This window comes from Saccopteryx bilineata, chromosome 7 (genome assembly GCF_036850765.1).
Source record: "Saccopteryx bilineata isolate mSacBil1 chromosome 7, mSacBil1_pri_phased_curated, whole genome shotgun sequence".
Classification (NCBI taxonomy): domain Eukaryota; kingdom Metazoa; phylum Chordata; class Mammalia; order Chiroptera; family Emballonuridae; genus Saccopteryx; species Saccopteryx bilineata.
In genome coordinates this window covers 17,436,338-17,463,146 of record NC_089496.1, presented here as the reverse complement: position 1 = coordinate 17,463,146, position 26,809 = coordinate 17,436,338, and the positions used below count along the sequence as shown (strand labels likewise).

General features: G+C 44.5%; 1 protein-coding gene across 6 annotated transcripts in view; it reads left to right on the top strand.

The window, feature by feature from the left end:
- The window catches only part of ATXN7L1 (ataxin 7 like 1), a 272,109-nt gene that overhangs the window by 224,796 nt on the left and 20,504 nt on the right, over window positions 1-26,809 (top strand). For all 6 annotated transcript variants that reach the window (XM_066238539.1, XM_066238537.1, XM_066238538.1 and 3 more), the window contains 3 exons: window positions 4,666-4,946; window positions 7,805-7,887; window positions 8,740-8,996. In XM_066238539.1, coding sequence (XP_066094636.1) covers window positions 4,666-4,946; window positions 7,805-7,887; window positions 8,740-8,996 — 621 coding nt within the window. The remainder of the gene's footprint in view (window positions 1-4,665; window positions 4,947-7,804; window positions 7,888-8,739; window positions 8,997-26,809) is intronic.

Genomic DNA, 26,809 nt, shown 5'->3' with positions numbered 1-26,809 from the left:
TTGGTGAGGAGAAATCAGACAGCTGAGAACTCTCATCAGACACGAAACCCACAGCACAAATACCATATGTCTCCAGGCTCCTGCCTGTCAAATTCATCTTTTCCCTGCACTGGTAGGTGTAGCAGGTTTGGCAATGATTTCTGCAGGACTTAAGATTTTCTGAGCCATTCTCTTAAGGCTTATCTGTTGATGATAAAAGAATAAATCATGATCCCCAGGAAAGCGTAGCTGGCAGGAGAGCAGCTGGCCCCATGACAATTGGTGGCACCGTGAGATTCTTCACATCTATTCATTTGCAGACATTACTGAACAGGGAGGGGAATCTTCTTGGTGCAGGGAGAACCGTTTTTCTTAAAGCCTTGGTCCTGAAAAATAAACACAGACAGACCAAGCACACAGGAAGAAGACATAGGCAGCCAGAATGGCACCAAAGAAAGACATGGCCCCATGCAGCAAGGGAATGAAAAAGGGCTGTGCTTTCTGGGCTGTGGGATCCCTTCCAGGACCCGAGACAGAGGTGCAGAGATAACAAGGAGATAACCACTCCCAGTGTAGTAGACACAGCAGGGGCACAGGCTGCAGCTAGCTTCCTGAGGGAGTTCATCCCAAACAACAAAACAGGCATTATGGAAGCAGCAGGGGAAGATGAGGACTCACCTTTCCCTTTCAAATACTGCTCCTCAAAGAAAGGACAACAATGAGCTGACAAATGCAGCTAATTGTGAGACTTTAGGAAGTGTGTAAGTGCATCCCCAAAGACTGAAAGGGAAGGAGCTGGAGGGGCTTTGGCTGACCTCAGGGCTAACCACCAGGCTTATTTGTCATAGAAGAAAACAGAATAAGTAAGTCATCTAGGTGTTGCCAACTATCCACCCTTCCCAGCCCCTAACCAACCACACATGAGGTGTTTGAGTTACTGTGATTAGACACAGAAAAGGGGGGAGAGGCCTGAACTCTGACAGCAGGGGTCAGAATCTGTTTCTTCCAAATAGAAAATAATTAAACCTGTTATTCAGGGCCCACTGTCATCTGAAAGGGAGCCTTATGTGTCCAGGCTGGGACACTGCATGGGCTGGGAAGGCTGATGGCGAAGAAGTGAGAAAAGGGACAGTGGAGAAAGCAGAAGTCCTGAGACAACTTCTGGACGGCCGGCACGCACTTGGTCGCTGGAGTGCAGACGCACACAGGGATCTGTGCCTGGGTGAAGCGGCCGCGGCTCTCAGCAGCTTCCCGCTTCAGCTGGAGCTCTCTGCCGAGAGACTGAATCTCTCCGGCTGGCTTTCCACGTTATGTGGCATCATCTTGCTATCATGCCCTCCTTTGTTCACCAGTTGGGGCTGTTGCCAATAGTAGTGAAGAAAGGAGGCTGAATACTCAACCGATGGCCAACGTTCCTACTAGGGACTGAGAGGGGCAGGTCAGATGGGGATGGCGGTCACTTCCCGCTCATTTCCTCCAGGGATGCATTTGACCCTTCCCACTGTCCCTGAGCTGCCTGAGTCCCTTTCTTATCTTAACTTCTCAGCTCAGGCCAGACACAGGTTACCTGAGAGGGGAAGGCCAAACCTTTGGGGGTGAGAGGGACAGCAGGAAAAAGTGACCCATGCAGGTGAAGCTCTGCTTCACGCTGTCTATTGCCCTTCTCTATTAGCCAACAGACACCTCAGATTCCCACCCACAGCTCAGTCTCCCTTACGCCACTTCCAAGATTTGGCCCGTGTCCCTGGCATCCAGGGTGTTTACTAGGTGGCTCAGCTCCCTGACTTTACCTGGTCCAGGGAACCCTGTAAAACATTCTTGATCATTTTTTCCCCTAAAGCCTCCCATTCCAATCCAATAAAACTCAATTCCAGAGGGCTAGAACCAGCCTTTCTTTCTTATTTCTGATGGGTTTCAATTCCACATCCTGCCCACAGGAATGGGGATCGAAGTCCAGTGGGCGTTCTGGAAGCATTGGCAGTAGAGAGTATGAGTGGGCCATACTCATGTATTGAAGAAAATTACAAATTAGATCAGTCACAGATATCAGCTGGCTTGGCTCAAGCTCAGTTACTACACACAATTGAGAAGAAGCGTCACCAATGCTATGAGTCAACTGCTGCAGTTCCACATGGCTGGACCCAGTGTACCTGTGTCCTCGTCGCTGCCTTAAGGAGCCCATGGGAGCTGGATGTGAACTTTAGGGGAGAAACGCACACTGAACTATGAACATTTGAGGACCACTTGGCTCGGCTTTTAAATTTCTTTCAGTTTGTAAGTTGTTCAGCTTAAGGCTGAATAATATTCTGTTGCGTGTATTTTATCTCATTTTGTTTATCCATTCTCCAGCAATGGACACTTAGGTTGCTTCCACCTTTTGGCTATTGTGAATAATGCTGCTATGAACATCGGTGTACAAATATTTTTTCAAAACCCCAACTTATATCATTTGTGTTCTTTATTTATGGTTTTGTTTTTGTTTTTTTAAGCAAGAGAAAGAGACAGACAGGAAGGGAGAGAGATGAGAAGCATCAGCTCATAGTTGGGGCACTTTAGTTATTTATTGATTACTTTCTCATATGTGCCTTGACCAGGGACTCCAGCCAAGCCAACAACCTTTGGGCTCCAATAAATGACTATGGGTCATGTCTACGATCACACACCTAAGCCAGTGACTCTGAGCTCTAGCCTGCAACCTTAGGGTTTTGAACCTGAGACCTCAGAGTCCCAGGTCAGTGCTCTATCCACTGTGCCACCACCGGTCAGGCTCATTTGTGTTCTTTAAAAATGAGTGAAGGGTCCCGGCCAGGGCACACAGGAGAAGCACCCATTTGCTTCTCCACCTCCCCCCTCCTTCCTCTCTGTCTCTCTCTTCCCCTCCCGCAGCCAAGGCTCCACTGGAGCAAAGATGGCCCGGGTTCTGGGGATGGCTCCTTGGCCTCTGCCCCAGGCGCTAGAGTGGCTCTGGTCGCGGCAGAGCGACGCCCCGGAGGGGCAGAGCATCGCCCCTGGTGGGCATGCCGGGTGGATCCCAGTCGGGCGCATGCGGGAGTCTGTCTGACTGTCTCTCCCCATTTCCAGCTTCAGAAAAAAAGAAAAAAAAATGAGTGAAGGAATGACCCTAGAAGAATTCCATATTCCATGGTTTTGGATTTTTTACTATTTGGAAAAAATTAGGAGTGCAGCACTGATCTCAACAGGTGCTGTCTTAGTGTGCTGATTTTTCTAGGGCTTTGGCGCCATTCTTCAGCAATATGGGGCCGCTTTGAGAATTGCCGTTAGACAGAAAGTAGCAGCTCAGCAGTATCTCAGTGATTGAGACACTCTGATCAAGGATGAATTTGGTATATTGTTAAACCCACTGTTTGAGCTTCCCTTCCATGAGACTTGAAGCACCACACCACCATTCCCCAGGCCAGGAAAGGCACATGGTGGTCCTAGGGTGAGGTTGGTGAAGCCCAGTGACAATCTGCCCTACCTCTGAGTGTCCTTCTCACTGTGATCTGTGATCCTGGTTCAAAGCCGGAAAAGAATCAGGGCTAAGGAGTTGCTGAAATAATTTCATGAACAAATGGATCAAAGAAATTATCTGTGCATGAGTCTTAGAGAAGGGAGAACCAACCAATTATGCTGACAAATAAGACTCCTCCCCTGCCAAAACAGCCTCTCTCTCATGCCCCACATGGTCTGCAGGCACGAGAAACCACATTCTAGATTGCGTGGCATTCAGATCGCTAAGTTAGCTCAGATGATCGGGGGGCGGAAGTATTAGCATTTGCTCTCCTGCAAGGAGGAAAGAAGACCTAGTTCAGGATCTAAAGCAAAGCTTATTCATCTTATCTCATCTTCTAAAACCTGAGACAGAGCCCTTCACAGCCCCCAGATGCAGGGTCCTCCAGCAGTAAATGCACAGATGCATATCCATTACCAGAGAAGTCGCAGGGAAGTGGGGCTAAGGTGAAAAATTCTGAAGAGCAAACATGCCTTTGTGCTGTGTCTTCTTAAAATTCATCCTCTCACCTGCCAGCCCTGAGAATTGCCTATTTACATAACGAGCTGCCTAAAATGGAATATTAGATAATGTTACACGGCAGCTCACTCAATGTGAGCCCATCCCCAGGATGTGAGTGATGCAGGAGTCCTCCGGCAGCGTGCAGCATGGCCTGCAGCGTGCCTCTGCGTGGTGTGAGCCTGTCAGCACTCCTGAGCTAAGCAGATGTCAGGCCCAATCGCTGATCCCCGGTGAGAGACCAACTGAGCGGCAGGGGGGAAGGGGTGTGATTCAGCAGGTGGCACAGTATGGCACACTGTCTTCAGGAGACAAACAGCATCTCTTCCTGAGCGTCACAGGGATCACCTTGTTCTTCCCAAGGTGCTGTCTGAAAGTCAGCTGACGTATAGGGACTGAGAAGGGGGAGATGCAGGACCTATGGGGACAATGGGGATGGGAGGTAATCAAATCAGCTCTGATGCCATCCCTGGTGCCTGTACCTGCCTCGCACTCCCTGCGGTCCTTTCGAAGGCACAAATCTCCCTCTCATCCAAACGGGAATCCTGCTGCTCAGCTATAGGAGAAGTATAAATAAGTGATAAAGAAGTGTTTTGACAATGATAAGTGGCTCTAGCTTCTCGGTGGACCAGATGTATCAAAGATGGCAATTGTGTGTTTATTCGTTTATTTTTCAGCGTTCCAATTCCTGTAGTCAGTTTAGAGAAAATTCCTAACCTAGTGAAGGCAGATGGTGCCAATGTCAAAATGAACTCTACAACCACTGCTGCGGTTACTGCCTGCTCCACCTCGTCCTCCGCTGTCTCTGCCCTACCCTTAATTAAGCCGGTCTTGATGTCCAAGTCAGTGCCACCTTCCTCAGAGAAGATCTTAAATGGCAAAGGAATCTTGTCCACCACAATAGACAAGAAACATCAAAATGGCACCAAAAACAACAAGCCTTACAGGAGACTTTCAGGTACGTGTCTGTGTCCTTCACGTCTGGCTCATGAAATTGAGTCACATCTGTAACCAAGGAGTAGTGATGTGTTCTTATAATTAGACAGGTCTGTTTCATTTTAAGGGAGACATGGAGTTTACCTGCAAGCAGGACCCCCACCTAGAAATGCCAGCAGGCACGGATTCTCGTATTCCCAGGCCAGCTGCGGCTCTCACTCTGCTCCAAGGAGGGAAGCTCTGCACCAGCCTCATGGTCTGGGATCCCGAGGGTCTTACTACCATGCTGACTGGCTGGGCTGCCCCTCGGTTTTGTAGAGGCCTCACTACCGTGAATTTGGACAGCCCACAGTGACATTCACAGTAGCTAAGAGCAGGCTTGGGCCAGTCCCATCAGTGACTGACCCACGAAAGACACAACCTCTGTCTTTTGGCCTAGTTTCCATGTTGATTCTGTGGTCTGGGGCTACAGCTGCCTTTCCCACGAGCAGTTGGCATTTCTATTCAGGAGCACTCGGGTTAGCACAGCTGACGAGGTGTTGGGGGTGTCCCTGGCCTCGGGTGTGATTCTGGGCTGTGAGCAGGCGCTGGGCGTACCTGGGGAGGTGCACAAGTCCAGTCTCTGGGGCAGGGGTTGCCCTTCAGGGGCCCCCATGTGAATGATGCTTGCTGTGGATTTGTTGTAAAACCAAATCTAGCAGTTCTGCTGTTTTCAGGAGATCAAAATAAACTTCATAACTAATTCACACATCATGGGCATTATCTAATGTTGAACAGAAAAAAAAATCACTATGAAAGCCACCGTGTGAGAAAGAAACTATATCTTTGGTAGAAGCATACTTCTTAAGCACCCCCAAAATTGTGGGTCATTTTTATTCACTTGGTCTCTACTTGTATTTCAATTTTTCTGTCTTACATCTGTAACTTTTTAAAAAATTATTCTTAATAGTACTTCAGCCCAAAGCATTCAAATGACAAAAGTATTATACTCTGAAAATCCCCTCATACTGTTCACCCACTATCGAGAAAGAAAGGTAGAGCCTGGCATCGTCTTGGCACGTGGGGAGGCCTCACTGTGGACAGGAGCCCCCACTGCTGGCCCTCCTCTGTGGGAAGTTCAGTTTCACTCTGCAGACAGAGATGGGTGGCAGTGCCCCTGGAAACACGAACAGGCCTGGCTGGGCACAGTACCCAGAGCCTGAGGTTCCTTGCTGTGGCAGAAGCATGCCCATGGCTTCCAGCCTGCCCCCCACTCTGAAGTTGTTTGGGGACTTTTTGCTATTTGTTTGTTTTGCATTTTGTTGGCTGTTTTGCCTCATTGGGTCTTTTGCTTCTATCTCACTTTCACATTCAGCCACCAGCGCCCACCCCCAGCCAAACAACCCGCCCAGTTCCAGGCCAGCCTGAGTGCTGGGGCAGACCTGGGCCCAGGGCTGCACTGACAGGTCCCAGGGGAAGAACTGCGTGCCAGGCAGGCTGGGCCTGCGCCTGGGCACTCCTTGCTGGGCAGAGAGGGCTCATTGGTAATGGGTATCTCCAGGTCTAGCCATTATTTATTCTTAAAAGTAAAGCTTTAAAAAAAGAATGAACAGGAAGCATGTTGCTAGCCAACCAGGGAGTCTGCCTTGGATGTAAGGATGGTTTTGTTGTACTTGTCATTTCCACCATCACAACCACTCCATAGCCCCCAAACCTTTTTTTAAACATATAATGCTCAGAGTTTACTCCACTAATTTCAGACAGTTTTTTAGGCTAAGTAACCTCTTTTTAGTTTGCAGCTATTCAGGGCTCTTAAGGACACCACCCAATTTCTACACACCCCTCACCCACCCACCAACATTCTTCTGAATTCCCAGAAGAGCTGTGTCATTCCTGCTCTGCAGGAGGCAAGGGTGTTGGGTGCCTCCTAGAAACAGTACCAGCCACCTGAGGGGTGGAACTGGAACGTCTAAGGGAGGATCTTCAAGAAACTTCCCTCCCATCCCCTCATTTTCCTGGGGAGCAGAGCATTTTTGTAATCCAGAGGGGATGAAGGATCCCAAATGGGCCTAAAAAGAGCAAGTTCCTGAGAAGTAAAGCCAACATGACCCACCAGCAGCCCAGCAGGAGATCCTGGGGACAGCCTGGCCTCCCTGCAGCCCAAGGGCACGGCTTGCCCTACTCGCTCCCGGTGGCACCAAGGCCCGCACTGGGAGCAGGGCAAGCTGGAGCTGGGGGACCAGCAGGTGCTGCCCGCCTTGCCCCTTCAAGTCCAGACCGACTCTCCCCCCACCCTTGCCTATGACACCACTAGAATGTTCCTGAATCAGGGCAACTATTTTTCTGGTCAACAATGCTGTCTTGAGAGCCTTGTGCTGAGCACTTTGCAAAGCAGGGGAGAGGCAGGGTCACACTGACATGTCAAGGAATAGTTTCCTCGTTCTATGGCTAAAACTAGCAGGAAGGCAGGATGGGCGGGGGGGATGCGCTGTACTCTTGGAAGCACCCAGGAGAAAGTGTCCTTGAGCCTCAGGTGGCTCCCCCTGGTCTGCCACTAGCTATGCCCAGAGAACCAAGTACTGGAGGAGCTTTTCAAGTGAAATCAAGTGTGAGAGCAGCATGGCTCCACCCCCACTCCCCATTCCCTGTGCCTCATGCTGCATTCCGCCCCCTGCTGAAGCTGGACTTGGGAACTCTGGGTTCAGAAGGGTGCACCATTTTCCCCTGAGCGGTTCTTGAAGCATTTTAGCAGTTGGTTGGAAGAAAAAAAAAAACAAAAAACAGATTGCCTGACAGTGTCTCACTTGTTGGTGCAAATGTGCATTTTTTAAATGTAGTCTTAATGCCAAATCCTATTTAGTCTCCTTTTTTCTTATATTTTTTGTTTGTTTCTTAAACCAGAGAGAGAATTTGACCCAAATAAACACTGTGGAGTATTGGATCCCGAGACAAAGAAACCTTGCACAAGATCCCTCACCTGCAAGGTATTTCTCTTTCCATAAAAAATACTTCCTGCTCTCGCTGGGGCCTTTGTCGAAATGTTTGCATGCCACTCTCTGCACACGGCAGGGTGTGGAACCTAGACATGACCCCCAGCTGTTCTTTGTAAGGGAAATGCTTTCTTCTCTTCCATGGTAGCAGAGTGCCTGCCTCAAGCTGGCTGGCTTTTTAAGAAGGAAAAAAAAAAGGCTTCCCCTGTTACTTGTGAGGCCAGACAGTAAATTGTATTTATAGGCACTCACAGGCGGTTCTAAACCCTGCTACGTTTTAATGTATGCAGGATCGGCGGCGGCGGCGGCGGCGGCGGCGGCAGCAGCAGCACCCTGAAAGGCGGTCCCGCCGCGCCCCTGATCTGGCCACACTCGAGTGGCCAGGGGGACAGCTGACCCCAGGCGGCCACCACTGGGTAGCCCCCGGCTGCATATTTCATACTGAACTGCTAGTGCTTCTTGGGGAGCGAGGCTGTGGCTCTCTCTGCTTGGTGGCTCTGTGTGTCTTGGCCAAAGCGAGCCTCCCACCTGCACCTGGATTAACTCTAGGCTTTCTCACGGTGGCTTTTCATCAGAGAGATTTTCCTGGGTTCCGCACTGAAGTTCATCGTCTTATGCCACGTTTTGGAGAAAGCTTTGGCTGCTTACTGCCAGGAAAGTAGGGCATAGCTGTGTTTGTATGGTCTCTGCCTCTTCCCAGCCACAGAACAGGAGCTGTTTCCTTGAAGTTGACTTTTCAAGCACCTCCAAATTCCCATGTATTGCTATTTCTGAAGTGAAGGGCCCGGGGAAGCAGGTTTATGTGCTGATCAAAGAGGCTGTGCTTTTCATCTCTCTTCTCCTTAGACACATTCTCTAAGCCATCGGAGGGCAGTCCCGGGCCGGAAAAAGCAATTTGACCTCCTTCTGGCGGAACACAAAGCCAAGTCCCGGGAAAAAGAAGTTAAAGATAAGGAGCATCTTCTGTCTTCGACGAGGGAAGTACTTCCAAACCAATCTGGGCCTGCACAGGACACTCTGCCAGGATCTTCAGGGACATCTGGGCCAGAACCTAAAGTCGCATCCCCTGCAAAATCCAGGCCACCTAACTCTGTGCTTCCTAGGTAAGTCCCACTGTGGCAATAGCGGGCCAGGTCCTTGGTCAAGTGGCTCTGCCTTGCGGGGCCGTGTGGTATGATCACATGTTAGATGGATGTCGTAATAGTCCTGCCTTGTGCAGTAATGGGCATGAAGGGCTCGACCACAGTGTTCAGTGGCTTTTACAGCTATCATCATTGTGATCCTGTCACTGTCATTATCCTTCATAGCAGACCTATATCAGAACAAAGGTAAGCTGAAAAGAAATACCTGAGTGACAGACACATCTGGGTTTTCCAGACTGCCTGGGTTTTCAGATTAGTTGAAGATTCCTGGAGCAAAGAGTGCACAAAACCTGGATGAATGGGTAGTCAGCACACGTAGGAGCCCATTTGAGACAACATTTTGTGAATTTTTCCCACACCTCTTTGATGACTCAGGGAAGGGAGAAGTGGCATAACAGAGGCTTTTTGTTTTTATATTTCCCTACACACCCAGAAAGCCGAGCCACCTGCCTGTGGTTTTATTTAGTTGTCCTGGACAGAAAAGAAAGAACAGGAAAGAGAATAAAAACCCATTTGGACTGAAAGTGATTTAAAATCAATCCACACATGTGTTTTGATGGGCGGTGGATTGCCATGTTGAGCAACAGACTGATTTCCAGGTCATGGGACAGGGAACCCCTCGTTTAAAAATATTTATTGAGCACTTGCTCCATAAACAAGGTACTGTTAGGTACCCTGTTAGGTACAGAGGTAAATGAAACTAGGTTCTGCTTTTCAAGAATTTAGAGTTTAGAGGATATGACTCAAATATTTATAATATCAATAAAAGAAAACATTAATGATACAGTAGAGAAATACAGGTCCTAGTATTCCCTGATGACCTCAGCATTCCAGGTCAGTGCTTTATCCACTGTGCCACCATAGGTCAGGACCTTGATGATTTTTTTTTTTTTTTTTTTTTTTTTTGGTGACAGAGACAGAGAGAGTCAGAGAGGGACAGACAGAGACAGGCAGGCAGGAAGGGAGAGAGATGAGAAGTATCAATTCTTTGTTGTAGCACCTTTTTGGCACCTTAGTTGTTCATTGATTGCTTTCTCATATGTGCCTTGACCGGGGGGCTACAGCAGACTGAGTGACCCCTTGTTCGAGCCAGTGACCTTGGGCTCAAGCTGGTGAGCCTTGCTCAAACCAGAGGAGCCCGCACTCAAGCTGGTGACCTTGGGATCTCCAACCTGGGTCTTCCATGTCCCAGTTTGACGTTCTATTCACTGCACCACCATCTGGTCAGGCAGGACCTTGATTTTTTTAGGGGGGAGTGGGTTGTATTTTTCTGAAGTTGGAAACGGGGAGATAGTCAGACTCCCACATGTGCCCAACTGGCATGCCCGGCATGCCCACCAGGGGGCGATGCCCTGCCCATCTGGGGCATCGCTCTGTTGCAACCAGAGCCATTCTAGCGCCTGGGGCAGAGGCCATGGAGCCATCCTCAGTGCCCGGGCCATCTTTGCTCCAATGGAGCCTTGGCTGCGGGAGGGGAAGAGAAAGACAGAGAGGAAGGGGGGGGGGTGGAGAAGCAGGTGGGCACTTCTCCTGTGTGCCCTGGCTGGGAATCAAACCCAGGACTCCTGCATGCCAGGCTGATGCTCTACCACTGAACCAACTGGCCAGGGCCAGGACCTTGATTTTTAATGGATACTGTGTGCGTCTCACAGGGCAAGTAGGCTTTAAGAGAACAGTTTTAAAAGAAGGGGAAGAAGTTGGTTTCTAAAGTAAGAGCAGATATTTAGTGGCAGTTGTTACTGATTTACCACATCTTCGCCCTTACCCCTTGAACTTCGGTGCAAGCCTGACCCAGTCTGACCTCTGAGTCGCTCTGTAGGAGTGACCAATTTCAGCTTTCTGCACTCAGGAGGAGCAATCGGGGTAGTCATGGCCTACATCATCATAACCACTGTCGTGTTGTTGTCTTCTGTTTACATTGCCACTTTCGCTGCTGCTCCTTATTTTGCAAGATCATTTTGTCATTACTTCTCACTGTAATGCTGATGTTGGTGAAGGACATTACCCTTGCTTTAGAGTGGAGAAGACAGTTCTGTTGCAAACTTCTGGGAAGGACTTAAATTCTATTACAGTGACTTTCAAACTTCCTTGGGACTGTAGAATTTTATTTTATTTTTTTACCAAGTGAGAGAGAGAGACAGAAAGGGAGAGAAAGGGAGGAACCTCTCGTAGTTCTGGCACCTTTGTTGTCCATTGATTGCTTCTCGTATGTGCCTTGATCTGGGGTCTCCAGCTGAGCCAGTGACCCCTTATTCAAGCAAGCAATCTTGGGCTTCAAGCCAGCAACCCAGCGCTCAAGCTGGTAAGCCTGCGCTCAAGCCAGCTACCTTGGGGTTTCGAACCTGGGACCTCAGCATCCCCAGGTGACGCTCTATCCACTGCACTACCAACTGGTCAGGCAGAAGTGTAGAACTTTTCATTTCCACAAAACCTTACATGGTATCCAGTATAAAAGCAGACCTGCCTCTACCTTGAGCCAGCACAGCCCTGACCTCGTCACACATGTACTTAGAGCCCGCTGTCCCTCTGACCTTCTGAGGGGTCACTTCATATTCCACAAGGACTCCAGAGAACTCAGTTTGAAAACCCTTTTTAGGCCCTGGCTGGTTGGCTCAGCAGTAGAACATCAGCCTGGTGTGTTGAAGTCCCAGGTTCAATTCCCAGTCAGGGCACACAGGAGAGACAACCATCTGCTTCTCCACCTCTCCCCTTTTCTTTCTCTCTCTCTCTCTCTCTCTCTCTCTCTCTCTCTCTCTCTCCCTCCCTTCCTCTCTCCCTCTCACCCCCTTCTCCTGCAGCCATGTCTCAAATGGTTCGATCCAGTTGGCCCTGGGCACTAAGGATGGCTCCATAGCCTGGCTTCAGGCGCTAAAGTAGCTCGGTTGCTGAGCAGCGGAGCAGCGACCCCAGATGGGCAGAGAGAAACAGAGAGAAGGACAGATAGGGACAGACAGGCGGGAAGGGAGAGATGAAAAGCATCAATTCTTTGTTGCGGCACCTTAGTTGTTCATTGATTGCTTTTTCATATGTGCTTTGACCAAATGGCTACAGCAGACCGAGTGACCCCTTCCTCAAGCCAGCAACCTTAGGCTCAAGCTGGTGAGCCTTGCTCAAACAAGATGAGCCCACACTCAAGCTGGCAACCTCAGGGTTTCAAACCTGAGTCCTCTGCGTTCCAGTCTGATGCTCTATCCACTGCGCCACTGCCTGGTCAGGCCTGCCTCTCACTTAATAAAAAAAAAAAAGGCTGATGGAAGCAGTTCTCATCCAAGCAGTGGTACCCTATTAACAGAGATGCCAGGGGGCAGCTGTTAAAAAATAAAACAGGCAATGGAGCCTTAATAGCTTCTTGTCTTGTTCCTTTCTGGCTTAATTTTCAGAGGAATGTTTGTCAATAGAGAATGCCAGATGCATGTGTTCTCTTATATAAGCAGAAAAAAGGTTAATCAGCAAAAGGGCTGTCTCTGAGAGAAAGGCGGAGGCAAAGGAGAGCATCGCAAATGTTACTAACAATAATTTTTGAGGACGCTTTCCAAAGTTGATAGAGGCACCAAAAAAGTCAGGGTGGACTCTGAGTAACATCTTCTTTCACTTGTTTTAGTTTAAGATGAGACCCCCATGTAATCAGAGATTGAAAAATTGTGATCAAAGTTTAATGTTATAATCACATAAAACCTAAAATATTGGCCTGACCTGTGGTGGCGCAGTGGATAAAGCGTCGACCTAGAAATGCTGAGGTCGCCGTTTTGAAACCCTGGGCTTGCCTGGTCAAGGCACATACGGGAGTTGATGCTTCCAGCTCCTCCCCCCTGTCTCTGTCTCTCTCTCCCTTTCTCTCTCCTCTCTAAAATGAATAAATAAAATAAAATTTAAAATAAATAAATAAATAAATAAAAGAGAGCAAGCTCCTATAAAAAAAAAAAAAAAAAAACCTAAAATATTGGCCTGACCTGTGGTGGCGCAGTGGATAAAGCGTCGACCTGGAAATGCTGAGGTCACTGGTTCGAAACCCTGGGCTTGCCTGGTCAAGACACATATGGGAGTTGATGCTTCCAGCTCCTCCCCCTTTCTCTCTCTCTGTTTCTCTTTCTCCCTCTCTCTCTCCTCTCTAAAAATGAATAAATAAAATTTTTTAAAAACCCTAAAATATTTATTTTATTCACATTAATTACAAATATAATAGATATTTCTATTACACTAATTATTGACAGTTGACAAAAAAAAATCACACATGAATGGAATTATCATAATACCTTTCCAATCATAAATTTTGTTGGAAATATTAAGGTGTATGAATTTATTTCTTACATGTTATTTTGATAACCTTGAAAATATTTCAGCTTTCATATTCTTGAACTGCAGCCCATTCTTGTCAAGGATTCCTAAAAAGGAACTTGGGTCTAGATGTGGAAAAGTTAAAGTTAGAGAACACAGGTGGGAACAGGATAGGAAATGCATACATATCTCAACTCTGTGTTTACTAACTAGGGCGCGATCGTGTTTCTTAGTCTCTCTAGTCTCAACTTGATCATCTATAAAATGAAGCTAAAAGGAATTTAGTGAGCCTGACCAGGCCGTGTGGCACAGTGGATAGAGCATCCACTGTTGTAGAGGACTCAGGTCAAAGTCTGGAGGTCACCGGGTTGAGCACGGGTTCATCTAGCTTGGGTGCGGGGTCTCTTGCTTGAGCGTGATATCATAGACATGACTCCATGGTCGCTGGTTTGAGCCCAAAGGTCACTGTCTTGAAGCCCAAGGTCACTGGCTTGAGCCCAAGGTCACTGGCTTGAGCAAGGGGTCAGTCGCTCTGCTGTAGCCCCTCCCCCCCATAAAGGCACATATGAGAAAGCAGTCACTGAACAACTAAGATACCACAATGAACAACTAAGATACCGCAATGAAGAATTGATGCTTCTCATCTCTCTCTCCTCCTGTCTGTCTGTCCTTATCTGTCCCTCTCTCTGACTCTCTCTCTCATCTCTGTAAAAAAAAAAAAAAAAAAAGGAATTTAGTGAGATAAAATAGCAAGATCATAATAAGCACTGCACTAATAATGGTAGCTGTTAGTAAGTGGGGATGATGCTCACTGGGACGCAGTGTAAGTGAACACAGTCCTAGATGGTGCCTGATTTCCATTTGCCAATCCTCTTGCCCTCTGTCCCCTAACCTGGAGGCCCTTAAATAACAGGCGCATATGCTCTATTTCTTTGCCTCCAACTTGAAGGGAACACATTAGTTCCCACGAAGAGCTCAAGGGCTATGGATGACCAGTACAGCCATACCATCAGGACTCTGCTGGAAAGGAGGAGGAGGGCAGAGGGTGGAGCAGGGCTTCCACAAGCCAAGCGCGGACCCCTGGGAGGCAGGGGGAAAGGTTGGCAATGGAGGCCAGGGCTGACAAAATCTGGGCACATTCCTCTCTATCTTAAACATGCTTACATCTAATCTTGAAGTATAAAGTGGCAAAATCCATTGAATCTTAAACAAGGGGCAGTGGAGGGAGGGGGAGAGCATCCTAGATACCTGAAAAAAGACAGAGAGAAGTCTGGAGTGAAAGCAACTTCAGTTATGACCACCGTATTTCCCCAGGTATAAGACACACCCGTTTTCGAAAAATTTGGGGTCTAAAAACTGGGTGGGTCTTATACAGTGGTTGTAGTATTTTTTACTTGCATTTTCTACTTTTTTGCACTTATTGTCTTTGTGCTCATTGTTTTGCACTTGTTACCAGTATATTAGTGTAGTTTACATTTTGCCACGTTCTGCCCAGAAACGGCTCAGAAAAGGTTTTTGTACAGTGCTGAATTCAAGTTAAAAGTGATCCAGTTTGCAAAACTGAATGGAAATTGTGCTGCTGAACATAAGTTTGATCCTCCTCCAACTGAGAAATCAATCTGAGACTGGCTACGGAAAGAAGAAACCCTACTGAAAACACCACAGCAGAAGAAGGCCATGAGAGGCAAGTCAGCAAAATGGCCTGGTGTAGAGAGGGAATTGAAGATAATGGATTGAAGAGCAAAGGGCAATTGGAATTCCTGTGTCCACAAAGATGATTCAGCATGAGGCAAGAGGAGTTGCTGATGAAAAAGAAGTTACTGTTTTCAAAGGAGGACACAATTGGTGCTTCAGGTTCATGAAACGGAATGGACTAAGCATGTGTACACGCACCAGACTTACCCAAAACATGCCTGAAAGCTATGAGCAGAAAGTCCTTGAATTTCATCGTTTTGTCATTCAATGTTGGAAGACACACCAGTTTGAGTTGGGACAGATTGCAAATATGGATGAAGTCCCCCTTCAATCTGATGTCCCAAATAACAGAACTGTTGATAAGAAGGGGGTGAAAACTGTAACTGTGAAGACAAGTGGACATGAAAAGAGCCACTATACAGCTGTTCTAGCTTGTTGTGCTGACAGAACCAAGCTGCCTCCTATGCTGATTTTCAAACACAAAACAATGTCAAAAGAAGACATTCCTCGAGGAGTGACTGTCCACATTCATGACAAATGTTGGATGGATCAGGATGGGATGAAGATCTGGTTTGAGAGAATTTGGAGAAGGAGACCAGGTGGGCTCTTATGCAAAGCTGTCCTATTGGTGCTTGATCCACTCAGGGCACAGATAACAAAAAACACAAAGAAGATTGCTACAGAGGAGAAAACAAAACTTGCCGTCATACCTGGAAGCTTGACATCCCAGCTCCAACCACTTGATGTCAGCATTAACAAACCTTTCAAAGCTGCTATGAGAGGTGAATGGAACCAATGGATGAAGTCTTCTGGGGACCATTTGACACCAGGAAGAGTGCAAGAAGAGTGAAGAAACCAACTATAGGAGAAGGTTTTACCTGGGTGAAAAGATCCTGGGATAATATCAAGATTGAGATCATTGTCAAGTCGTTTAAGAAGTGTGGCATTTCAAATGCCATAGATGGAATTGAGGACAAGGCAATATATGAAGACAGTATTTGTCATCAGACACAGATGAGGACAAGCTAATGGATGGGAGTTTTGACAGTGATGAGGAGTTGTATGAATTTTATAATGAATAAAACTTGAGCTCAATAACTTTATGTAATACTTTTTTTTTTAATTTTGGGCCCCAAAATTAAGGTGCATCTTATACATGGGTGCGTCTTATACATGGGGAAATATGGTAATTAGGATAGTGTTATTGCCAATTATAAGCCATGTCTTCCCTTAACTTATGTTTGTCCCTGCACTTTTCCTACATCCATTTCTCAATATGGGAAGGCTATGAAGTCTCATTTCCACCTATTAGCTTTGTAAACTGCTTCCTCATCTGAGAAATATAGACAATAGTTAAATGCACACAGGCAGTGTAACTTGGATGAGAAAGTGTATGTGACATTTCTAGCACATAGTAGGGACTCAGTTAAGGTCAGTTATCTTGTACTCTCTTCCCCAAAGCACTCAAATAAACTGATGCTTCTGCTTCCTCAAGATGGTGGGGATGGAGACTTTAAGTTTCCCTGAGTGGAACTGAACAGGGACCATCAGCGTATACATTGTCTTTATGCCATGGGACAATGTAGTGTTGAGGGAGAAAAGGTGGGTGGCAGCTTAGCAAACTTGAGTGACTTTTCCAGCACTTTCTTACGACTAGTTGCCTCATTCCCCATCACTTCTCTCCAGGTCGTGTTTTTTCTGAGACATGGGCTGGTTCCAGTGGACTACCTTCCAGGTATCACCCTGGAGTGCAGTGATCAGGGATGGAAGCTTTGAAAGCATCTACCACCCCACCATGACCAAGAGGGTGCATGCATCCTGAGTGAAACAAGCCTAAAAGGGATAGACTCCTATCTCCTCCTCTCGGCGTGCCTGTGTTCACATGTGCACACAATCATTAACTCATGCTTCTGTCTTTGCCCTCCAAGCTGATTCTGCTCTAACACAGAGCTTCCATGATCATCTTCATCTCCGGTATTCTCCCCTATCGTCCCTCCTTTGTCTGGCAACTGGAACTTACTATTGAGTGTTTCAACCATTTTTGTTTTTGGAGTAAGGAAAGGTTTATTGATCGAGAAGGTGCCAACCAAAAAGATGGGAGCCCTAGTAGTGCCTCAAATCTATCTTAAGAAAGCACAAAGTTAATCTTCATTTATGTCAAAGGACAGGGAAGTGGGAGGGGCAAGAGGTGATTGACAGCACAGACCTCTAGGCGCTGCCAGCGGGGGTCTGAGGAGGATTTTGCTGGTTGCTGTGTAAATCCGGTCTCAGTCTCAAGATTCCTGCAAATTGTGAATAAATAATATATACTTCCCTTAACTCCTCAAGCCACAAGCACAATTCCTCTACTGGTTAGCATGTCTGTTTGCAAGGCTAAGCAGAAGCCATTAGCTTGAAGGCCATGGGAACCAAGCGGTCTTGAACTAGATGGAGTCAGAGAAGCTAAGCATTTCACTCTGTTACAGTTACCCCTTTTGTCGTTTATTCCTCAGTATTGGGAAAACCGGGCAACCAAGGTCCAGGTTCAATTCAGAGGGAAGATTAGCTCTGAAGATGGAGTCAGATCTGACTGCCCATTGTGCCCCTTTATCTCACATGCTCACCCCTTCTGTGACAAGAATTGCAGGAACCATGTTGGTCCTAAGCCTTAGAGGGGGCATCCCCCAGGACCCAACGCATGATGAGTTGGCCACTGCCCCAACACTTCCCCATTCGGCTCACAAGTAATCTAAAGCAATCCTGTTGTCTAAGGACCCCCATGCCAAGGACTCTACGCTGGTCTGTTCAAGTCACAGGGCTTGAGCAGTAAATAGGCCAAACAGCTGACTGTATAGGTCAAATCCCTGAGATTGAGTTTGCAACAGGTGCTCAGGTAAACTGTCTATGTGGCTTACACCACATCAGACACTGAGATTGTGTAGGCCTGAGCTGTTGTGGCAATTCCTCTGAAATTTATATTGTGTAAAACAAAACTCAAAAGACAATGGGCAGCACTAGAATCTAATATCCACAAAGGTGTATTATAGATCCTATTGAAACATAATTGTCTCTCTATAATCACCCCCATTTTTACCAGTGATGGCCAAATTAAGACTAATTTATCTGAAAAAATAAGTCTAGTTTCAGTAAATTTGCCCTGATATTTAGATAAGTCCAGCAAGAATAATAATTAACCATATAAACCCCTTTAAACCTGCTTTGCTGGAATTTTTCCTTGGGAATCTTCAGATTAATTTCAAATAGCCTCTCAAGGCTGAGAAGCCAGGCCTCATGCTTGCCGTAAGATGTCGCCTGCAGTACCTATAGATTTGGGTGAGCCCTCTCTTCTCGAGGTCCCCAACATGTCCTGAGGTCCCTTCCTTGCATTTCCCTAGAAGCAACCATTGTTCCTCACCTGGAAAGTCTGCTGTGAACCATCTAAACCAGGTGCCAGGCTGTTTTCCCAAAGGGATTGTTACTGGCTTTCAAAATCAATCTAAATGCCATTCTGGTCCAAGTCTATGCATGTCACTCTCAAACAAAACATTTCAGTCAAAGCCTTGGTAATAAAATCAATCTAACTTATTCTTATTGTATTTATGCAATAATCACATTGCCATGAAAATAAAAATACTCATTATTGGATTCTGGAAGGATTAAGTAGTGAGAAAAAATAAATGTTTTAATTTTGCTTACAGAGGTATAACTTACCAAATTGCTAAGTCATAGGTCAACAAGTTTCTTTTTATCTGGAAAACAAAAGGAATTTTAAAAAACGAGCAATGTCACCTGAGCAGGCAGAGGCACAGTGGATTGGGATGCGAAGGACCCAGGTCTGAAACCCCGAGCTCACCGGCTTGAGCATGGGCTCATCCAGCTTGAGCAAGGGGTCGCTGGCTTGAGCGTGGGATAATAGACATGACCCCATGGTCGCTGGCTTGAGCCCAAAGGTTGCTGGCTTGAGCAAGGGGTCACTCACTCTGCTGTAACCCCCTGGTCAAGGCACGTATGAGAAAGCAATCACTGAACAACTAAGGAGCTGCAACAAAGAATTGGTGCTTCTCATCTCTCTCCCTTCCTGTCTGTCTGTCCCTATCTGTCCCTCTCTCTGACTCTCAAAAAATAAATAAAATCAACAATGTCAAACAATAAGTCATAAAAATTATAACCATTTTCATCAGTTCATTCAGCTTTGTGTAATTAAGGTTGCTCTGCTTGAATCCAGTTTTTCAATTATATATAAATACTTCTCTAGACTTTGCCTGATAATTCCAAGATGTTTACAAGGCTGTCCCTCCAGGCTCATATGATTTTCTCAGCAAAGTGAGTGCCCAATCATTAGAGATTGTGTACCCCAAGTGGGAAATATATACATTATCTGACAATTTTTTTCCCACTGTGAGAGCATCAGCCTGTGGCAGGGGGAAACTTCAGGTTATCCAGAAACATACACACAAAAACAAGAAATAACAAAAATTAAGTGGCAGTTGAATGAAGTCCAGCTGAAATGTACTATGGTGAATGAGTAATGCAAAAACCTGAAAATACCAAGGGGCCAGGCTAACTAGGCAGCCATCTTGGGTTTTCCATAACCCTGTTTATTCCATTTACAGCGTTGTTTACCCATCTCACTTTCTCGGATTCAGGAACAGACTGTTGCCGTGTTACGAGAACATCAGGATGGCAAAAGGCTGGCAATGGGTCATGTTTTGGGGAAGCAGGGTGGAGTTCATCCACATGCACCACAATCTGATACTCAGGTTCAGTCAGGGTGTCACTCCAACTTGATGACAGACAGACCTCTTATATTAGACTATGTCAGATTTCCAGCAGTATATTTTTGGAATATTTATAATATATGTTCATGTAAATACAACATAAAGAAGACTCACTGTTTGTTTTTTATTTGACGGTGCTTTCCATGTAATTTCAGCACACCAAAACACACCTAATTAGTTTAACATTTCTCTTTGTAAAAGAGGAAACAGATCTTTTGTTACGTGGAACACCTTGGTTATTGTCAGGTCAAGAATCTATTTATAACTTAAATTTTTGGAAGTTTATCAAGATATATAAAGAGATTGAGACGCTTACTAAATAGGATCATATCATTATTAAGTAATACTTAATTATCCATTTACCCAAAGTGGCAATAGAAAATTTCAAACATAAATACAGAAGTTTATGTAATTGTTAGCAAAGCATTGTTCTTACTATTGCAGAGATTAAGTTTTTTTAGGTAATCAAGGACTTGGTGAAAGCAACATAAAACACAGAAAATTATTTTGATAAAACACAGAATCTTTGCTTTCAAGGCAGAAAACTTTTATGCAATATCAGTAGCAGACCAAGAAACTTTGTCCTCTCTAGCAGAGAGAGAACTAAACTAATTTTTCATTTTTGATATTTAAATTCTTTTGTTTTATTTTAGCCAAAGAAATACGGGCACTTAATTCAAAAATCAACACCAAAGACGGAATGAAAAGCAATAGTTCCTGCTACCCTGGGACTCTTCACCCTCCCTGTTAGAGCTCCCGTTTCCTGTGTCCCTCTCTCTCGGTTTGCTTCTTTATTTTGATGGGGTATCTCCTCCACTGGCTTCTGCAGAAACGGTGCATGGGAGGTCAAATTTCAGAATGTTTACGTACTTGAAAATGTTTTTATTCTACCCTCACACTTGACACTCTCTGTGTAAATAACTGTATCGAACTCATTTCCCTACAGAATCTGGAGACATTTTTCCATTGGCTTTTAGTATCAAAGGTTTTTATTGAGAAGTGTAATATTATTCTGATTCCCGTTTCTTTGCAATGACCAGTTTTTATCTCTAAAGACTGGGACTCTGAAACATCAGAAAGATCACTCTTAATGTAGGTTTCTTTTCTTTTCTTTTTTCAATCTGGAAACACCTGTTTCTGGGATATTTTTCTATCTTACATCTTGGATAATTTTCTGTCTACTGTTATCTTTATTCTCTTTCTTGATCTCCTATTAGTTTGGATGTTGGTCCTTTTACTTTGATCTTTTGATTGTTTTAACATCTCTTTTCTTGGTGTCTTTCTTAATCTTTTATTCCACTTCCTAAAATATATCATTTTCTAAAAGACTTTCTTTACCTTTAAAACTGTATTAAATAATCAAGTTACTATTCACTTTTTAAATTTTTAAGATCTGTTTTTTATTTGATTGCTTCTTATCATTTTGTGGAAGTAATACATTTCTACTATCCTTTAAGATAGTCTTTTTTAGTTTTTCCTCCTCCTCTATTATTTTTGTTTCCTTCAGCCTTGTTCAGTATATGTGTGTCATGTTTGGTTGAACACCCTCATATTGGAGATGTTCCGAGAATGTTTGGCGATCCCTAACCATTCATATTTAGAAGAGTGGCTCCAACAGGCTGATTGGAAGTCTGTGTGTGGAACTGTCAACCAAAAGGTTATTGGGTAACCAATCAGCCTTTTGGTGGAGAGTTCCCAAAGGCAAGATCTGGAAATCCTTTTTCTGGGTCATTCAGTTTCTCAAGGGAAGAATGCCTAGCAATAGGCATTCGGAGAGTGCCCACTAAGGATATAATAAGGAATAGCCACAATCACCTGTTTCCAGCCCTGTGCCTCATTCCTAATCTCTACTTAGCTTGATCGCTAGGCTCCCCAGTTCAGCTTCTTTAGAGAAGAAGCCTTTGTTCCCTAGATGGTGAGCTGATTGGAGGGGGAGGGAGCTCCTGGCAGATAGTGAGTCACCTGGCATCTAAGGTCGTGATGCTTATAGGTCCAATGACCATATATGAAGAATTTCAGCTCCCCTACTCCGTTTAGTTCTCAGATCGCCCTTGACTTGCAGCTCGTGATAGCGCCAGGCACCCTCCTTCCCAAAGGCTCTGCGGTAGGTCCGTTCCTTTCTCATCAGTCAACATTCTTCACCCATATTCTGTCTCCTGAAAATATGTTAAAATCTCTCCTCTACACTTTTATGAGTTGAGATTCTTCAGGTGCAAGTAGCATAACCTAGTCTTTTTTTTTTTTCAAATACAATTTACATTCAGTATTATGTTGTATTAATTTCATGTGTACAACATAGTGGTTAGATCAGCGGTTCTCAACCTGTGGGTCGCGACCCCAGCGGGGGTCGAACGACCAAAACACAGGGGTCGCCTAAAGCCATCGGAAAATACATATTTATTATACAATACATTTTTAAATAAAATATGTATTTCCGATGGCTTTTCCGATGGTTTTAGGCGACCCCTGTGTTTTGGTCGTTCGACCCCCGCCGGGGTCACGACCCACAGGTTGAGAACCACTGGGTTAGATAATCAAATACTTTACAAAGTGCTCTCTCCAAGATTTCCAGTATCCACCTTGTACTGTACATAGTTATTACAATATTATTGACTATGTTCCTTGTGCTGTACTTTACATCCCCATGACTATTTTGTTACTACCAATTTGTACTTTTTAATTCCTTCATCTTTTTCACTCAGACCCCCGATGCCTCTTCCCTCTGACAGCCATCAATCTGTTCTCTGTATCTGAGTCTGTTTCTGTTTTGTTTGTTCATTTATTTTGCTCTTTAGATTTCACATATAAGTGAATCAGGTGGTTTTTGTCTTTCTGTCTTATTTCATTTAGAATATATCTCTAGGTATTCAGGCTGTTGCCAATGGTAAGATTTTAGTGTGTGTGTGTGTGTGTGTGTGTGTGTGTGTGTGTGTGTGTGTGTGTGTGATAGAGACAGAGAGAGGGACAGATAGGGACAGACAGACAGGAAGGGAGAGAGATGAGAAGCATCAGTTCTTCATTGCGACTCCTTAGTTCTTCATTAATTGCTTTCTTATATGTGCTTTGTCCGGGGGGCTACAGCAGAGTGAGTGACCCTTGCTCAAGCCAGCAGCCTTGGGCTTCAAGTCAGTGACCTTTGGGCTCAAGCCAGCAACCACAGGGTCATGTCTACGATCCCACACTCAAGCCAGCGACCTTGCACTCAAGCTGGTGAGCCTGCGCTCAAGCCTGCGACCTCGGGGCCTCAAACCTGGGTCCTCTGCATCCCAGTCCAGTGCTCTATCCACTGCACCACTGCCTGGTCAGGCTCATTCTTTTTTATGGCTGAGTAATATTCCAGTGTATACATGTACCACACTTTTTCATCCACTCATCTATTGATGGGTACTTTGGTTGCTTCCATAGCTTGGCTATTTTAAATAATGCTGCAATGAACAAAGGGGTGCATATATTCTTTTGAATTAGTGTTTTGGGTTTCTTGGGATATATTCCCAAGAAGTGGAATCTCAGGGTCATGAGGCAGTTCCATTTTTAATTGTTTGAGGAACCTCCATACCTTTTTCCATACTGACTGCACTAATCTGCCTTCTCACCAACAATGCACTAAGGTTCCTTTTTCTCCACATCCTCGGCCAGCACTTGTTATTTGTTGGTTTATTGCTGACTGCCATTCTGAGAGGTGTGAGGTGATATCTCATTGTGCTTCTAATTTGCATTTCTCTGATGATTAGTTTCATTGAACATCTTTTCATATGTCTGTTGACTATCTGTATGTCCTCTTTGGAGAAGTGTCTATTCAGGTCCTCTGCCCATTTTTTAATTGAATTGTTTGTTTTTTGATGTTGATTGTATGAATTATTTATAAATTTTGGATATTAACCCTCTTATCAGATGTATCATTGGCAAATAAGTTCTCCCATTCAGTGGGTTGTCTTTTCATTTTGTTGATGGTTTCCTCTGCTTTGCAAAAACTTTTTAGCTTGATGTAGTATTTGCATAAAACCTAGTCTTTCTTTTTTTTTTAATATTTTTTAATTGTTTATTTTATTGATTTTAAAGAGAGGAAGAGAGGGAGGGAGAGAGACAGGAACATTGATCTGTTCCTTATGTGCCCTGACCGAGAATTAAACTAGTAACCTCTGCACTTTGGAACGATGCTCTGACCAACAAAGCTACCTAGCCGGGGCTAAACCTAGTCTTAATAAATGCTTAAATAATTAGGAAATTTTTAATTGCATGAGACAAATCCAGAAGTGAAAGGACACCAATCCCCAGAGATCAGGAATTGGCTCTGCCTCTTTGCCCTTTTTTCATTCCACACTTTTCAGGCTCCAAAGTCCTCAAAGTCTATAGCAAGGTGGTTGCAGCACTTTTAGGCATTTAGATAACACAAGGTCCAGTGAAGGTGTAAGCAGACCACCTTCTCTTCTTCAAGGTGAGAAAAATCTTTGCAAAAGCTCTTCCCCCAAAAAATACATTTTCTTTTATTTCTCATGTCTTTTTTTAAACCAATCACTAGCAAGATGAATGAGATTTCATTATTGGTTTGGGGGTTAAATGGAGGCTGGAAGTTATCACTATAACTGTCACCATATTTCTGCAAATCTTTTGTTCCTTGGGGCTGATGCCTTTTCTATCCCTTTACTGTGATTTTGGTAGGATTTTGGGAGGGAGAGGAGATAAGTGTTCAATCTATCTGTCCCACTTAACAGAAAGTTCTTCCACCACTTTCTTACACAGAAAGTACCTGTACCACTAGCTCACTTTCTTTTTCTTTTTCTTTTTTTACTTCTAGTTATTAAATTTTTCCCATGTACAGAAAAGGAAAGAGTATATAATATGATCAACACCCATATACCTAGTTTGAATAATTATAATATTCAGGTTTTGCAATTATATTTCCTTCATCAGTATTTTGAAGTAAATCGCAGATAGTGTGGCATTTTACCTCAAAAGATTTCCATATGCATATTTAAAAGGGTAAAGATCGCCTGACCAGGCAGTGGCGCAGTGGATAGAACGTCAGACTGGGATGCAGAGGACCCAGGTTCGAGACCCCGAGGTTGCCAGCTTGAGCGTGGGCTCATCTGGTTTGAACAAAAATTCACCAGCTTGGACCCAAGGTCGCTGGCTCAAGCAAGGGGTTACTCGGTCTGCTGAAGGCCTGCGGTCAAGGCACATATGAGAAAGCAATCAATGAACAACTAAGGTGTCGCAATGCGTAACGAAAAACTAATGATTGATGCTTCTCATCTCTCCGTTCCTGTCTATCTGGCCCTCTCTATCCCTCTCTCTGACTCTCTCTGTCTCTGTAAAAAAAAATAATAATAATAAATAATTTTAAAAAAAGGGGGTAAAGATCATTTTCTGTGTACTCATGATACTATTATCACAGTTAACAAAATCCTGCTCACTGTTATCTTCTGCAGGACAGGGAGGTCCTGCCTAGGCTGTTGGAGAAGGCTTCAAAGAGCTTACTAGAAAGTTTGGGAACAACTTAAATGTCCATCAGTATACTGGTTAAATAAACTGAGATGTATCCATACTATGGAATACTGGGGAATATTTTTAAAAGATGACATTGTTTTACATATGGAAGGATTTCTACAGTATCACCAGGTTTAAGAAAAAACATATCTCAAAATAGTATGTACAGTGTGGTCCAGTTTTTGCTTAAAAATGCATGTGCCTGTGTATGCACAGAAAAGACATCTAGAAGGATATAAATCAAAATGGTAATAGCAATTGATCTGGAGTGGCAGGATTATGGATTCTTTTTTTTTCTTTATACGTTTCATCAAAATTGTTTTATTTGGGTCTTCAGCTATAAACAGGCAATAGTGTGATTGCCCTTTGGAACAGGAGAGTAGGTGTCCAGGAGTGCCCCTGAGGAAATGTGGTCTCTGGACTGCAGATTTTTAATATGCAGAGTGAGTGGCATCTTTGTTGTTATAAATGTAGGAAGGTGATAGTCAATAACAAACTGTCATACTTATGGAATTATTGTAATAACTGAAAAACTACCTATGGCTTGGTTTGGGGGGGGTTTTGTGTGTTTTTTTATTGTGGTAAAATATGCATAACAAAATTTACCATGTTAACCATATCTAAGTGTACAGTTTGGTAACATTAAGTATATTTACATTGTGGGCAGCCATCACCACCACCTCCAGAACTTTTCCTCCTCTCACACGGAACCTCTATACTCATTAAACACAAACTCCACCCACCCACCCTGGCCTGGGAACTGCTGTTTTACATTTTGTCTCTATGGATTTGACTATTCTAGCTGTCTTGTATAAGAGGAATCAATATTTGTTCGTTGTGACTGGCTTATTTGTTTCACCTAGCATAATGTCTTCATGGTTCATCAATGTCATAGCATGTATCAGAATTTCATTTTTTTTTAAAGATTTAATATTTTATATGGATATACCATATTTTGTTTACCCATTTGTCTATTGATGGCCATTTGAGTTATTCACCTTTGTGGCTTTGTTTTTAACTGACTGTACTTTTGGGATCTGGTTAGAGTTCAGGTATTTCTCACCTGGAAAGATTTCATAACAACAGAGACTCCAGAGTGTGAACACAGAAGGGAGACTAAGCCAGTATTGCCTTGTGGGACTTAAAGGGCAGCTTTCAAAGAAGAATGCAGAAAACCATTTTTTTTTAAGGATCTTGATTTTCTTTTCTTCAAAATTTCTTTTTCTTCCCATCTTCCTCCCTGGTCAATCACCTAATGAAATTAGAGGAATAGTAGAAATAACTACCAACTAACTTTGGTTATTTCTCTTCTCACACTTCTGCCACGGATGTATTTGTTGTGTTTGGGTTTTACTGCTTAAGAAGCATGCAGTACTACCTCCTGCTGAGACCTTGCCATTCTATAAGCTTAGCTATAAGTGAGGTGTGAGATCTGCTGAATTATTTATACACATGGAATTCATTTATTCTTTCATGGAGAAACATATTTCTTCAACACCTACTGTGAGCCCAACCATACCAGCAGGAGGGTCTAATGCCTTGTCAAACGTTAAACATCCA